This window comes from Pavona decussata, unplaced genomic scaffold (genome assembly GCF_977016875.1).
Source record: "Pavona decussata unplaced genomic scaffold, jaPavDecu1.1 SCAFFOLD_272, whole genome shotgun sequence".
NCBI classification, from domain to species: Eukaryota; Metazoa; Cnidaria; class Anthozoa; order Scleractinia; family Agariciidae; genus Pavona; species Pavona decussata.
Genome location: NW_028145674.1, coordinates 1586640 through 1600731, shown reverse-complemented (window position 1 = coordinate 1600731; position 14092 = coordinate 1586640). Strand labels below are relative to the sequence as shown.

Below are 14092 nucleotides of genomic sequence, written 5' to 3'. Positions count from 1 at the left end.
TACGTTCAGACGTTCGTTTCTCAAAACTCCCAAAGAGCTTTCGTAATGATGGTTATTTTTCCTGCAAACTAGCTTAACGTGTGTCTTAAACTTAAAATGCTTTTGCTTTCAAAATTGAATTTTAGGTTATGAATTTTGTGTCTGTAAAATAGAGTTGGGGGGGGGGTTGAGAAACGCATCCCAGGCCCAGTATGTTCACAGAACACTTGCCGAAAACATGAATTCTCGCAGAAGGGAAGAGAAAAAAACCACAGAGCAAACAATTATTTCCAAGAATTGTTTTGGGAATAAGTGATGATTTTGGAAAATTGGGAACTCGCGAGAAAATAATTAATCGCCTCAAGAGAGCCTTTTCATACGAAGCGTATGATTGCTTTTGAAACACAATGACTTAGCACCGATTGGCTCTCTAGTAATCTTCACGTGGGCTTCAGCTGATCTAACGATTGGAAAGGAAAGCGCCCGTTCGTTGGGGAGGAAAGATTGCATGACGAGCCAAGAGAGCGTCTGTGCGGCGCCTGTGATATGTCAATTAGAGGTTGCCACCAGCTGTTTCTCCGTTTTTGTGAAATTCGTTTTGATGGTAAATAAGTATAGTTCTTACAGGACGAGCAGTGGACGGAACATTCTGGTTAAGTTGGCACCTCGACTTACAGGTAATCTAACGTTTCTTATTTTCAATGTTTGCAACTTTCATTATCGCGTATTAAAGCAACTCGTGATTAGGCTATGGACAAAACCGACCTGCTGTATTAGATGAACGATCATATCAAAGCCATGGCGTTTTGGAACTGATATCAAAGTAACACTAGAATAAGCCTCTGTTATTGTAAATCTCCTATCTATTTTCCTATATTGTATTGTAATTTTCTTTTCCTTTTTCTGATAAAATGACTGCCGGTTTTATGGAACCTTAATAACAGTAGAATAAGCCTCTGTTGTAGTAAACCACTTATCTATTTTCCTATATTGTATTGTATAATTTTAATTTCCTATATTATATTGTATTGTAATTTTCTTTTCCTTTTTTTTTCTTTTGAAAGTCTTGGTGTATTTATCTTTCTGCACCCACCCGACTCGTTTAGCTTCACTACTTTCGGGTGGGAACTGTACTGTACTTCAATTTTGTGTTAATATTATAATAAACGAATGATTCTGGGTAACTGATAATCGGCCATAATTACCAGCGGTCTTCTTTTAATCTTTCGTTAGCTGACATTTTACCTAATGGACCACCAGCGCGTATAACTTGACAATGTCAGTTTTTCGTAGTTTAATGGATTTTATAGTTGGGCTACTTTTCTGAAAAATTAATCACAAAGCAGAAGTTCGACAATGGCCGAGTACCTGTTTCTAGGAAGGCTTTCTGTTAGAGGGCCTACAATTTTTCTGTTTACTCGTGTGTTTCAGTTGAATACCGTTGGGAAACCTTTAGCGGAATAAGTCTGTGAAACTTGATCCTTGCTTTGCATTTTATTATCGAGCAAGTGAGGCTAACCGCTAGTAAACGGCTTTTTAGGACAATGTGTTATGGTTGTAATATTTAAACTTTTAGCTACACATAAAGATAAGCGAAAACACCGTACGACGTTTCTACGTTATCATTGCATCAACTGTCAACGAAACATTATGTGCACAAACAGGTTGCCTAAAAATTTTACATGCAGGAATGAATGACAATGTGGAAATTAAAATTCTTCCAAGGGAGTAATGAAAGCATGTCCTGTTTTGATTGGCCTTTGGATTATTAGATTAAAGTGTCTCTAGTATTACGTTTGTTTGTTTAGTTTACCACACACGTTACAAAAATAGCACAATATGAGTACAAACATTACAGAGAAAGTAGCGACGAAGCGTTAGCAGAAACCATAGGGCTTATAGAACTTAAGGCTTCCTCTTAACAGAGTTGTTACATACGATGTTTGAAGACTGTGAGACAGTTGATACAATTACAGTTGAAACGAATAGACGGGAAACGATCAATAAACATTTGAGAAAAAAATGGCATTCAAAGTCAAAAATAAAGATACCATTTTTTAAGCTCACGATGGCGAGGGTCCTGAAGTTGTTTTACCGTATTCATTTCTTTTCAATTTTGATTCCGCAGCTTTCGCGACAATCACTGACACTGGGGTCCGAATATTAAGAGGATTGTTAATCTTCGGACCTAAGTTTTCCACAAGAAAACTTCCACAGGTCAAGATCTTCTTACCAATTATTTCAGTTTTACTGCATTCTCCTACAGAATTATCTTGTTAGAACGCTGGTTGACAGGGCTTACAAAATCAACAATTCTTGGTTGGGCTTTAATAATGACAAAGAGAATCTAACATTTATTTTATGTTAAAACGGTTTCCCTGTTCATATTATTGAGACGGTTGTCAATGAATCAATGCGTCAGCAGAGCTCAAGACAGCCCATCTGATGGCGCTCAAGTTCAAAATCAGTTTCATTTTATTATTTCAAGTTACCTCATGCATGTTTCTTTACTATAGAAGCGCAGAAAAGATAACGTAAACTTGTTCAGCATTGTTGTACTAATATTGAAATTAAATTGTTTTTCTTCTTCCAAAGTCATTACTATTAGTGTTAAGGATCCTGTGCCTCTCGTTCTTCGTTCGCGTGTTGTCTACAATTTTTCTTGCGCAGGATGTTATGCCTGCTACATTGGCGAAACAAGCCGACATTTTTCAACAAGCATTCGCGAGCACCCGAGTATGGACAGGAACTCACACATTTAACAGCATCTACAAGAATCTGAGACATGCTGCAAACTTTGTTCAAACAGAAGCTTTTCCTATTTTGGATTCTGCACCTAATAGACAACAGTTAATTTTAAAAGAAGCTACTCATATCCGCTGGGAAAATCCCACATTAAATAAGCAGCTTAATCCTGCCGACCTTACTCTTCTATTCCGATGTAATTTTCTTATACGTTAGTGTCTTGTTATTTAACTTTATTTATTCATACAATTTTGTGTGATAGCTGTAATTATTTTTGTTGTTTATATTATGTTTCTCTTTGTATATTCGGTTTTAGGAAATGTATTGTTCCATGCCACGCGTATTTAAATGTTGTCCATTAATTCAAAATATGTTACGCCATTAGTAAATTCGTTAGCGAACTCACGACTGATGATCATCGTTGAACGAAACATATCTTGTTACAAACTTAAAGTGATTGCCCGCTTAAAAATGAAATGATATATTTTAACAAGTCAAGGCAATACTCTGGAAAAAAACAACATGGATTTGCTGATCATTTGAATCAAGCAGATGCGCGCAAGTGACGTGGTAGTTAAAGCTCATTTATGCAGCAAACAAGCGGCTGCTAACAGCTTTGCTTAGTTCAACAAGAGTAATGGGCGAGATGTTTACCATCACTTTATTTATCAGGTAATTGTAACTACGTTTCTCTCTAATGGTACCTAAACGTACTGCTCATGAAAAAGAGAAAAGTAAGCTAATTAAACCACTGTGCCATATATTTGATAGCAAAGGCTTGAAAACGAGATAAACAAGGTAGTGAACTGACGCCATTTTATGGAAGCTTTGAAGTTGATTGATTCGGTAAAATAACTCTTCGTCAGTTAGAAATTTTCCAAGTTAAGTTCAGTAACCACAAACCTTTTTTTGTTGTGACAGTTGATTCATGCGATGGAAACTTTTTTTCGGTTGACAGTATAAACTTAAGTTTAAATAGAGATGGTTTTCAGTAGAAGGGTTTTATTTGCATAAACGTTTACAAAAACATTTCTAGGAAACGGGAAAAAAAAGAGTTAATCTTCAGTCGATAGTGGGATCGGAATGAAGGAAAATATTCAATTCAATTGATAGCGAGAGTCAACCACGATGGACGATGACGTTAAATCTCAACGAAAAGAGGAAAGTCGATAAGGCCAGCACCTGCATGAGCCGGCTCACTGGCGGTCAACTTAAATCCCAGCTTGAAGTTACATTGATTCAATTTTAAGTTTGCAAAGATAGTTCATTCATGTTCCACAAATTTCATTGCTGACACGAGCCAGCATGTGCTCAAGATTTGAAAATTACTGTGGCACGGACACATCTAAAAAAAAAAACTGATCACTTGTTTAATTCAAGCAAACGCCTGTATGACCTAAACGACCGTTTCACTGAAAGTCTTGATGATCTGTTACCTATTACGTATGTTTTGCATGAAAGGTACTGTTAGTCTGTTGCAATATGATTACCAACCATTCTCAGTAAGTTTGAAAGTTCCCATAGTACGCAAGGCCCACAGTACTTTTTATACGCCCAACCAAGTCCTGCCAAAAGTGGTGTGACAGCTGCGCACCGTTTCAATCAATTTGCATCGGCAAATTTGAGTTAGATGCGGCTTTTTTTTTTTTAGGTACGACAGAGCTAACCGCGAAATTGGAACGACTTCGATTTATACGTTGTACTTTCCATGTAGCTGAATCTCACACATATTAACAAATTTTAATGTATTTTTCGAAATAACAAAGCTCCTGATGAGTGTACACCTTGTGGCGTGAATAGTCAAGCACGATTGCTTGCGCACAAAAACAAGAAACGACCATCAGTTAGGTTCGACACGAGGGACCGCTGTAATAAAAATGCCGCACCTAAGTCGAACGTTATTGTATTAGGCAAGCCGTCTAAATCTGTGATCTTGTCCCCCTAGAGGCAAACTTAATTGTATTCTGTATAGCGCATGAGGGATAGGACGCCCAAACCGGGCCTTGCTAGGTCTCCAGCTTCTCCAAAAATGAGATAATTTGAAATTAGCAGATCACGCAAGAAAGCTGTGTCCTTTCTTTGCCGTGTAATTAGCCGAGGCACAAATCTAAATAAATTGAATGTAACTCGCTAAGGGACTTAGCTCATCATACAAACTCATGATCAGTTGACTTTGACATTTTTTTTTTTTTTGCCAACCAGTTGGAGAAAAATTTAAAAGAATGTGATATGTTTGCTTTTTATCCAGGTTAAGTAACTGACACTGACACACTCCAATCATGCCTAAATCAACTGATGTTGCCGTAACAACAGTGACGTCTATCTTCATTATTACAAGTATCGTTGGAAACTCCTTGGTTTGTGCTGTGATAAAGAGAAATCGAGATATGAGGTATACATACATGGATACTGAGAGTAATATAGCCTTTCCATTTCTAGTCACGTATACATGTAGATTCAAAGTTATAAGTTCCCATGACGCCTTTTATTTTGGTAGGATTTAAAATTCATGAAAATCGAACAAATAGGCCGTCAAAAGTGATTTCCGGGATATTTTATGGGTCACGTAGATGCCCATTGAATTTTTCAAAGCGTCAATATTCTCCAAATGTTTTAAAAGGATGTAAGTCCAAAAACAACTAACGACAACCAAAACTTGCTTTTTGTGTACATGTGATATTAAATTCTTTGTCCATTTTCTTGGCCCAAAATGCTTTTTCTGTTGCGTTAGGCCACTTAATGTACGAGAAAATATTAATTTCTGCAAAGCAAGAAAAGGTCGAGTTTGCTTACTCAAGAAAGAACAAGATTATGATGCACGCTTACGAGTCGTGAATTTGATTGCGTGTTACTAGCTATGTTATAATTAATTCTGACATTAAAACTTGGCGAGTGCTTGAGGTCCGCATCTGATCCAACCGTATAATGGTACCGTAGCGAACGCAAAAATAAATCAAAAGTGTCAATCCAAATCATCATCCAAATTTCATAAACAAGTGTTTTCAAGCTAACCTTCAAATAAGATTAAGTCTGGTTTCTTTGACCTTGGATATTAAAAATTGAAAAATATATATTTTAAAATGTTTTTAATTATATATTTTAAAAACTGTAAATATGCAAAGGCTATACGCCTGCCACACATCCCTCTTCTCTTCCTCCCGTTTAAGTATGGATTGAGTTAACGGCCGGCGAGTTGACCTCATTAATTCTTCAAAACATTTCAAACTAAGAGTTTTCACTTAAATTCACAGGATTCCAATAGATTTTCTTCTTGTGAATCTAGCAGTGGCGGACATTATTTTCTGCACATTTCGTGTACCGGGGCTGATTCTAAGCTACATTTCAACCCATCCAGATGGGATAGCTGGAAAACTTTTATGTCAAGTGAGGACCGAGACCTTGGGTTGGATTGCAGCGTATTCCTCAATCTTCAGTCTTCTTGCCATTGCATTTGAACGCTACTATGCCGTGATATACCCTTATGAATACAAAGGGAAACTTACCAAGTGCAAACTCAAGGTATGTCATTGGGCCAACACCTAGCTGATTGTTTGAAATTTTCAGAATAGGGATCTCATCGTATAAAGGTAGTAATTGAAATTTTTTTAAGAGGGTGGGTTCTAGTAATAATTTTAAGGAACAGATGGGACTAGTATATATAAAATGAAATGTAAAGACAGAGTTTAGAGGAGTCAGTGTGCCAATGGTTAGGTTTCGCCAGAGCTCAATTGTTAGACCACTGAAGAGAAGGTCTCTGATTATGTGGCGAATTAATTCAACTGCGTTATTAACGACGGATCTACTGTACTTGTCTGTCATGCCTATGTCCCCTCCAACTGGACCAATGACAACATCATAATGTATCTACGGCTAAAGATCGTTGCAGATTAGACTTATGGTGTTTTGATACAGGTTTTCAGAGACGATACCTCACTTTTTCAACCGGTCAGTAACTTAAGTTTTTCCCAAGGAAGAAAAGTCGTTTTGACTTCGGACTAACCCGGATAATCTGTTGGGGGTCATTGGTGAGGATGGGGTGGGTAATCTTTGGATTTTTTTTCTTGAGGATTTAGTCAGCGATCTGTTTCTTGTTAGGCGTTCAATTCAGAGGAGGGGACTACAAGCCTTGTTCTATATAAGAAAAGGAAAATAGGGTTTGGTTAGGCATAAGTTATTATGGTGAAGTGCTGAACCAAGGTTGCAGTTCTTGTTGTTTATTTTATTTATTTATTTATTTATTATATTTTTGCACCCTTGTAGTTTTTTTTTTTTTTTTTGAAAACTAGCTGTTTCGTAATCGAACCATTTTGCTAGCTGACAAGGTGCCCTTTTTGTAGCATGCTGTTTTTATTTATGTTTACCTAACATGTTGACATATTTTACTTGGGCAGTTCAAACTTGAAAGAATTTATTTTTAGCGTCCGAAATAGATAGGACTGTAACTATTGAGTTGTTAATATTATTTTTTTTATTCTGAGGTTGTATGTAGCCTAATTTATGTTTTTTCGTTTATTGTATGAAATGGAGTTAATGGGGGAGAAGTAACATAAAATTAATTTATTGTTCTGACTCATTTCCGTGACGACTGAATGTCACAAATTTCTTTTGATGTTTCACGCTCAGCAATTATTTAATATTTTGAGGCAAATAGCATTTTATTCACATTTGGGCCTTGTCATATGATGTTTGAGTTTTTCTGTGCTCCGTTACTGAAAAAACTAACATGCATATGTTCCGTGGTAACAAAACGCATTCCCTGGACCTTTAAGCTGGTGCTGGCGTTTCGTATTTACGATCAGTTTTTCTTCTTCTTCTTTTTCTTCTTCTTCTTCTTCTTCTTCTTCTTCTTCTTCTTCTTCTTCTTCTTCTTCTTCTTCTTCTTCTTCTTCTTGGAAACTGAATATTATGAAAACATTTGGCATTAAGCTATGAAAAACCACTGTATAACCACGACGTTTTCATTTGTTTTGAGCGGTAGCCTATTCGAAGCAAAAAAATTATTGCATGTGACAGTCATAATTACCACTTTGAAGCCTTTTGTTTTTCTAGATGATTATTCCTGGTTCTTGGATCCTGTCAATAATTATGTGTACCCCGCACTTCCTCAAAACTGATTTTGACACGAAACTCGCTAACTACCAGTGCCATTACGAATGGCCTGAACAGTGGATGAACACGGCTCACACTTGGGCAACAAATGCTTTTGTTCTCCTTTCCATTGTGCTGATGGCTGGGTTATACGCCAGAATGGTTTACACTTTGTGGTTCAAGCGTGATGATGATTATAAACTCACTTATCAACAACAGGTATGTGGTTCCCTTATTTCATTGGGGTTCAATGTGCTCTGTATTTGAATGCCACTTCGAATCTTATTGCGTGGTTTACTACGAAAACACAGGCACGACACCTCTGTAAGACTGAACCGCAAGGTCATTAATCTCTCGTTAAGTAGGGCACCCATTTGGCACACAAACCAAGCTATTTTGTCAGCTAGATGTTATTTATCTCTATTCTAACCAATAAAGAGAAATATGGGCCAAAGGTTGCGGCTGTATTCCATGTCTTCCTACAAAATCAATGCGAGGCTATTATGGGAAAGCAATGATGCAATTATGTATCTGATACATAAGCTGATTGGAGATTAGTGAGTAATCTAACCTTCATTTTATTTTTCGCGTCACTGTCAGTGAACACACATGCACCCAAGCATCAACACGATGGCAAGTGTTGCCAATATATTTAAACCTCGACATCCCTTTTTAAGATTGCTATTAAAGCTCTATTATTCCTGGGGTCTGCATATTCCTGGGGTTTTCTGAATAAAAAACAATAATGTGTCGTGTATCACATTGTTATTCCTACCTTAGAAAAAATAATGGTTCTGCAGATTGGAGATAAGTTTTCCTTTAGACAATCTGATCGACGTTTTGCCAAATGGTACGTCTGGAGCGACGGGCTTCCTTGGTTATTTTTTTTTTCTTCATGCATTCTCAATCCGCAATATTTTATTATCGGTTTAGGTACTAGAATAAAGCTCATCTCGGTTCCAAAGAATAACGCCATCCTTTTGACGTACTCCAAAAATTTTGCCATCGTTTTAAGTAACTAACTGTGGCATGGCCAACAGTTACGTATGAAGGAGTAAAATTCACTTGAAGAAAACATTGTTGCAAAAGAAAGCAGAGGTCTTTCTCTGAGGAAAGGTTTTCCTGTTTTTCTATAAGCCTACCGAGATTTCAGCACATTTTATTCTTTAAACTAAATTCGATTTTGAGACGGCAATACGACTTTATATTGACGGCTGGTTGGGAGAAAATATATTCCGTATTGGGCGGAGTCGCGAAGCGACGGAGCCCAGTACGGAATATATTTTCTCCCAACGCCATCAATATAAAGTCGTATTGCCGTCTCAAAATCGAATTTAGTTTTTTATCGTGATACTGACATTTTGTTGGAGATTAAACGGATAAAGTACAAATCGTGCACTGATTGAAAGAGAAATTCTTACTTCAGTTAAACTATAGCCATGGTAATATCCGTGCGCGAAATTTTTTCTCGGGGCGGGTTATTTGAATTTTTGGCTTTAATTTTAACGTCAAAACAAAGAAAATGCAAAAAATTTACAGTCCATAAAGCACCTACCATTGATGAAATAGACGAGCTAGTAGGTTTGAACATTTTACCAGCAAATGTTATCGAAAATTTGTTACCGCCGAGACTAAAACAACAACATGAAAACAGTAATGAATAAACCTCAAACCAGAAGCAAGAACAAAAAGAGCAACCATGCTAGTACCCAAAAACGAAAACAGAGCATTGTTATCCTAGCTTAGATGCCGTGGAGATTTAGAAAATTTGAAAGAAACCAAGCGGCGAAGAATACTGTAAAAATTACCGAGTCTGCCGTTCGGCGCTACGACAAGAAGATCAAATTGACAAACCTGAGCCATGAAAGAGAACGCAGCAGCGCTCTTGGAGCAATTTTTTCTAGAGATAAGAAACATCAGAAAAGAAACAGATCCTTTGGCTTTGAAAGTGCCATCATTTATTGGAATTTAAGCTCATTGTTATTTACCGTAGCCGCTTTCACACTCGAGAAAGTCTTTTAAGTAAATTTCTCTTCATCGAATTTATAATCACTCTTTTTCGCTTACCTTCAAAAAAAAAGTTGTAGCCGCTGTACCATGGTACATGTTCACCACAAAAAAATATTATAAGTGGTCCTTGAACAGTGTCAGAAGCTTTGTGAACTCAAACGAAAAGAAATAAACAACACCATCCAACGTCGCATGTTCATTCACAGAAGTAAAATTTTAATCTGTGCGCGCCAAACCCATTTAAGTGCCGTGCTGTCATGCTTAGTCATGACAGTTTTTGAGCCAATCAGAAACGGTCATTTTGAGACGGCAATACGACTTTATATTGACGTCTCAGCGCAATGGGAAGATCCCCCAGGATCGCGATAAAGTTTAATATACTTCTCTGTGCTCATGATAATGTTTAGTATTATTTCTCCTAAAGACGTTAAGACTATTTCCAAAACGAAAGATTTCAGTCTTACTATACTGTGCTTGTGACTTCTTTTTATTCGCAGGGTGTGTTAAAATTACGGAAGCGAGTCACCTTGATGGTTTTGACAGTCAGCGCCATTTATGGAATCTGCTGGGGGAGCGACGTAATAACCCATTTGTTAGAGGATTATGGCTCCTACTATCTCGGTTCTGCTACATTTCCAATTGTTCACACCATGATCATGTTCAATTCGGCTGTCAATCCGTTTGCATACGCACTTATAAACCATCGATTTAGAAAGAAGATGAAGGGCATGATATGCTGCAGCGGTTCGAGTCCACCAGCTGCCCTGGAACCACAGCCTAAAGAGATGAACGACTGCAGGACCCAGCAGAATGACACAGCGGGACCAAGTTCCAAAGCGTGATATATGAGGGGCGTATCCACAAAGTCCAGAAAGAGGGGGCCGAAGAAATTGTAGCGAGAGCGCAACTCCCCAAATGTGTTAATATTATAATAATAAAACTATTATTTATCCTCGGCAGTGTTTATAGCACAAGTGCTAGTGGGGCCGAGCATTAAACTTCACAAAGCAATAATTTCAATTGAAAATAACATGATTAAAAAATCGCAACTGGCAGGAGGCAGACCAGCTGGCTGTTTACCAGCGCGGCCGAGGAGTTGAACTCGGGGCTACCGAGAAACAACTCCAGCTAGTGGTCAGAGCGGGAAATCAACCTGGGACCTCCGGATTCAGTTCAAGTCCGGCGCCCTAACCACTCGACCACGCTGCCTCAAGTATAATAACAACGAACTCTATGGCTATCAAAAGACGATTAATAGATTCATCTACCTGCGGTGTATTGTATTCTTAATTTACATATTCAATGATTTTTTTCTCTTGTTGTCGTCGTTTTATTTTTTAGAGGACAAGGAGTAGCAAAAACAGTCCTTGCCCAGTCGCTAAATATAGACGCGTCTAAATAGTACCTGCTCTTGTACCCACTCATTCGTGTGATTAGGTACTTGTATATTTGGGACAAAAGAATGAAAAAATGAAAACTAGACGAGCAGCAACACCTGTCGAACATTTTAATGTGTTTTGAATTTTCGTTGGAAATTGCATAGTGGATGAAAAGCAATTTATGCTGGATTTTTCGATATACAGGTCATGTAATTTAATGGAACACCTTGGTATTATTAGCACTGACGGTTGCTTTATGACTCATAGGTGATCATGACAATAAGCTTTATCTGTTACAGGCGGAAATTCATAATAACGGTAACATTATAGGCAAATAAGTGTACTTGGTGCTTAGAAAAAGGAAAAAGATTCTAAGGTATTAGTTTGCGTAGTGATTCTTTTTTTTAATTTAGCATATTTAATTTACTATTATTTCAAAACCTCTGTTGTAACAAGAGCAATGCTTCCCTTTGAAGAGAAGAGGTATAATAAAGATATACTGCTCTGTTACCTTTACTCGCTTACTTACCGATCCACTCGCCCATTTTTTTACTCACTATAAGCCCTTCTCTTGAAGGATTACAGCAATCGATTTGTGTTCGATTAAAAACTGCCTCATATAGGAATGGAAACTCAAGTTATGTACTACTAAACGGTATATGCTAAGAAACGGGAACGGTAAAAAAAAGATGAAGATGAAACTTTAAATCTTGCTCATTGACAAACGACACATTCAGGTTAACTTAAGAAATGATTTCCTCAGGTCGTAATACCTACGAATTTCATTTGAAGTCTGAAGAAAGAAAGCTTATAAAGTTTTGTCAGAATTGAAAATAATTTCAACGGGTTTTCTATGATTGACATCCACCAAAAAGCACCTTTATCCGACTTTTGTGAAGGCGATAGGTCGCGTGTTATTGGTAACCGCTGTAAACAAGGACATCTTAAAAATTCTGAAGTCGGTAGAGGCGTAGGGAACACAAGGATTATGACACGCAATACGAAATTATCAGACTCCTAAAGCGAAAACTTGACTTTGATTTTTCAGTTTAAGCCAACATTAGAATACGTTTCAACCATCTCGGATTCTTTCAAAAGAACTTTAGGCTGTTATTTTGTGAAAAGTACTATGGGTCATGCGGGACTATAAGCTTGACTATAAGGCCATTTTGTCGCGGATTATTCTGAAAAGTTTATCACGCTTGTCATGCTAAAAAAAAACGCACAGGAAAGCTCCAGGGCCAAAACGTTTAGCAAAGTTTCCATAAAATTAAAAGCTGTTTAAGTTTAGGACAGACAAAAAACTGTAAAAGCGAGCTGAGAAGACATTGACATCCTCCTATATTATTTATTGGGAAGCAATTTACTGTGGACGGTACTAGAAAAAAATAATAAACTTGAATAGATAACATGAATGGCCCGTCAAAGTCCCCTGTCAATGAACAATGGGAGAAAACCCCAACCACATTGTCCAAATATCACGAAAAACAAAACTCTAGGCCAATGTAAAAAACGATGTTTACACAATTTTATTTTTAGGTTTAATGGCTGACTAAATATTTTTGACATGAAGTCATCACTTTGGCGCACAACAGACCTGTTTTATAATTTTAAATAACAGGTGTTGGCTAGTTTACACTTCCTGTATTTTTATTCAGTACTATTTATCTGGCTTTGGACGAAACCTCTGTTACCATATTTTTCAGGTAATTTAATCTTTTTTTTTTTCTTTTAGTTCCTCGTATCTAAACTAACCGCTGCAAAATATATACCAGTACTACCATTTCTGAGTAACACACAAATGCAAAGCAAAAAATCGATCTAAAATTTTATTACATAAAGATGAGAACTTTTTCCGCCTTGGTGCAAAACGTAATAATAACTCGCTTGACGCGAAAACTTCCTTATCTTCAGTGTCCAATTATTTTATTTGCATTACCTAAATGTACGGTCGATTTGAGGGCTTCTAATTAAAGATACATTGCGTTTATATCTTAACTCATATATAATATCCAAGAATATTCTATCCCTCAGGAGAAAACCATTAATAATCTTTTTAATCACCAAGCTAGTGGCAACAATTATGCGCAAGAGGTAATGACGAATGGAGCTTTAAAGCTTTTACGTTAAAACTTATTAAAAACGCTTCAGAAGCCAAGAAAGTGCTTGGGAAGTTGATACTGGAGAGTGCATCAGAGTTGAAGGTATGGCTGGCGAAATGGTGCAAAATAATATCTTTTTGTATTGGCTTAACATATTCAAATTTCATTCAACATTTTTTATTGTCATTCTCAAATATAACCATTCGCGTTCATCTCTTTAATCAGCTGCTGCTGACAACATCTGATAGTTGTCGAGACTCTTGCCTTCTCAGCCGCCGTCTTTTTTTTTTTCGTTTTTCGTGGCCTCGGAACGAGATTGTTTTGGCGCCAAAATCTTCCGTGACGTAATACGCCAATAACCACTGCGCAGAAATTGTTCAATGAGCAAAAGATTGTTAAACAAATACAGAATGTTGAATTAGCATAAATTGTTGAAAGAATAAGCTGTTGAATGAAGTGCAATTCAAGAAACTTTGTTTTCGCTTTGAATCGCTCAATTTAAGCATTTTTGTCCCATTTTTTTTTTTTAAGCCAAAACTCTCTTTTCTTTTGTTAATTTTCAATTTTTGATCTTAAAAGGGTTTCACTAAAAGGATGAAAATTTTTATTAGACTCAACAGCATCAACTCTAACTGTAAATGGTTCAGGCTTTAGAAATTGATTTTCGACTGACACGTTCAAACTTAAATCTTACTTTCATTCAGCTTGCAAACCGTAAGAACTTGAACTTCAAGATTGTTAAAGTCACCCCAATGGTAAAGAAATTCAGTTGTGGCGTCCCCTTTCCGT

General features: G+C 37.0%; 1 protein-coding gene across 1 annotated transcript; it reads left to right on the top strand.

The window, feature by feature from the left end:
* The first annotated feature begins 490 nt into the window (after nt 1-490).
* LOC146455663 (pyroglutamylated RF-amide peptide receptor-like) lies at nt 491-11031 on the top strand. The gene is made up of 5 exons (XM_085094001.1): nt 491-656; nt 4973-5116; nt 5976-6243; nt 7774-8031; nt 10320-11031. The coding sequence occupies exons 2-5, from the start codon at nt 5004-5006 to the stop codon at nt 10662-10664; spliced, it is 984 nt and encodes a 327-aa protein (XP_084950127.1). The 5' UTR covers nt 491-656; nt 4973-5003; the 3' UTR covers nt 10665-11031.
* The last annotated feature ends 3061 nt before the right edge of the window (nt 11032-14092 follow it).

What these genes read in the sequence shown, in the direction of transcription:
- LOC146455663 (XM_085094001.1), top strand. Translation starts at nt 5,004, where the DNA reads ATGCCTAAATCAACTGATGTTGCCGTAACAACAGTGACGTCTATCTTC. An exon ending in TTACCAAGTGCAAACTCAAG is followed by an intron (nt 6,244 to 7,773) that starts GTATGTCATTGG and finishes TTGTTTTTCTAG; the next exon opens with ATGATTATTCCTGGTTCTTG. An exon ending in AACTCACTTATCAACAACAG is followed by an intron (nt 8,032 to 10,319) that starts GTATGTGGTTCC and finishes TTTTATTCGCAG; the next exon opens with GGTGTGTTAAAATTACGGAA.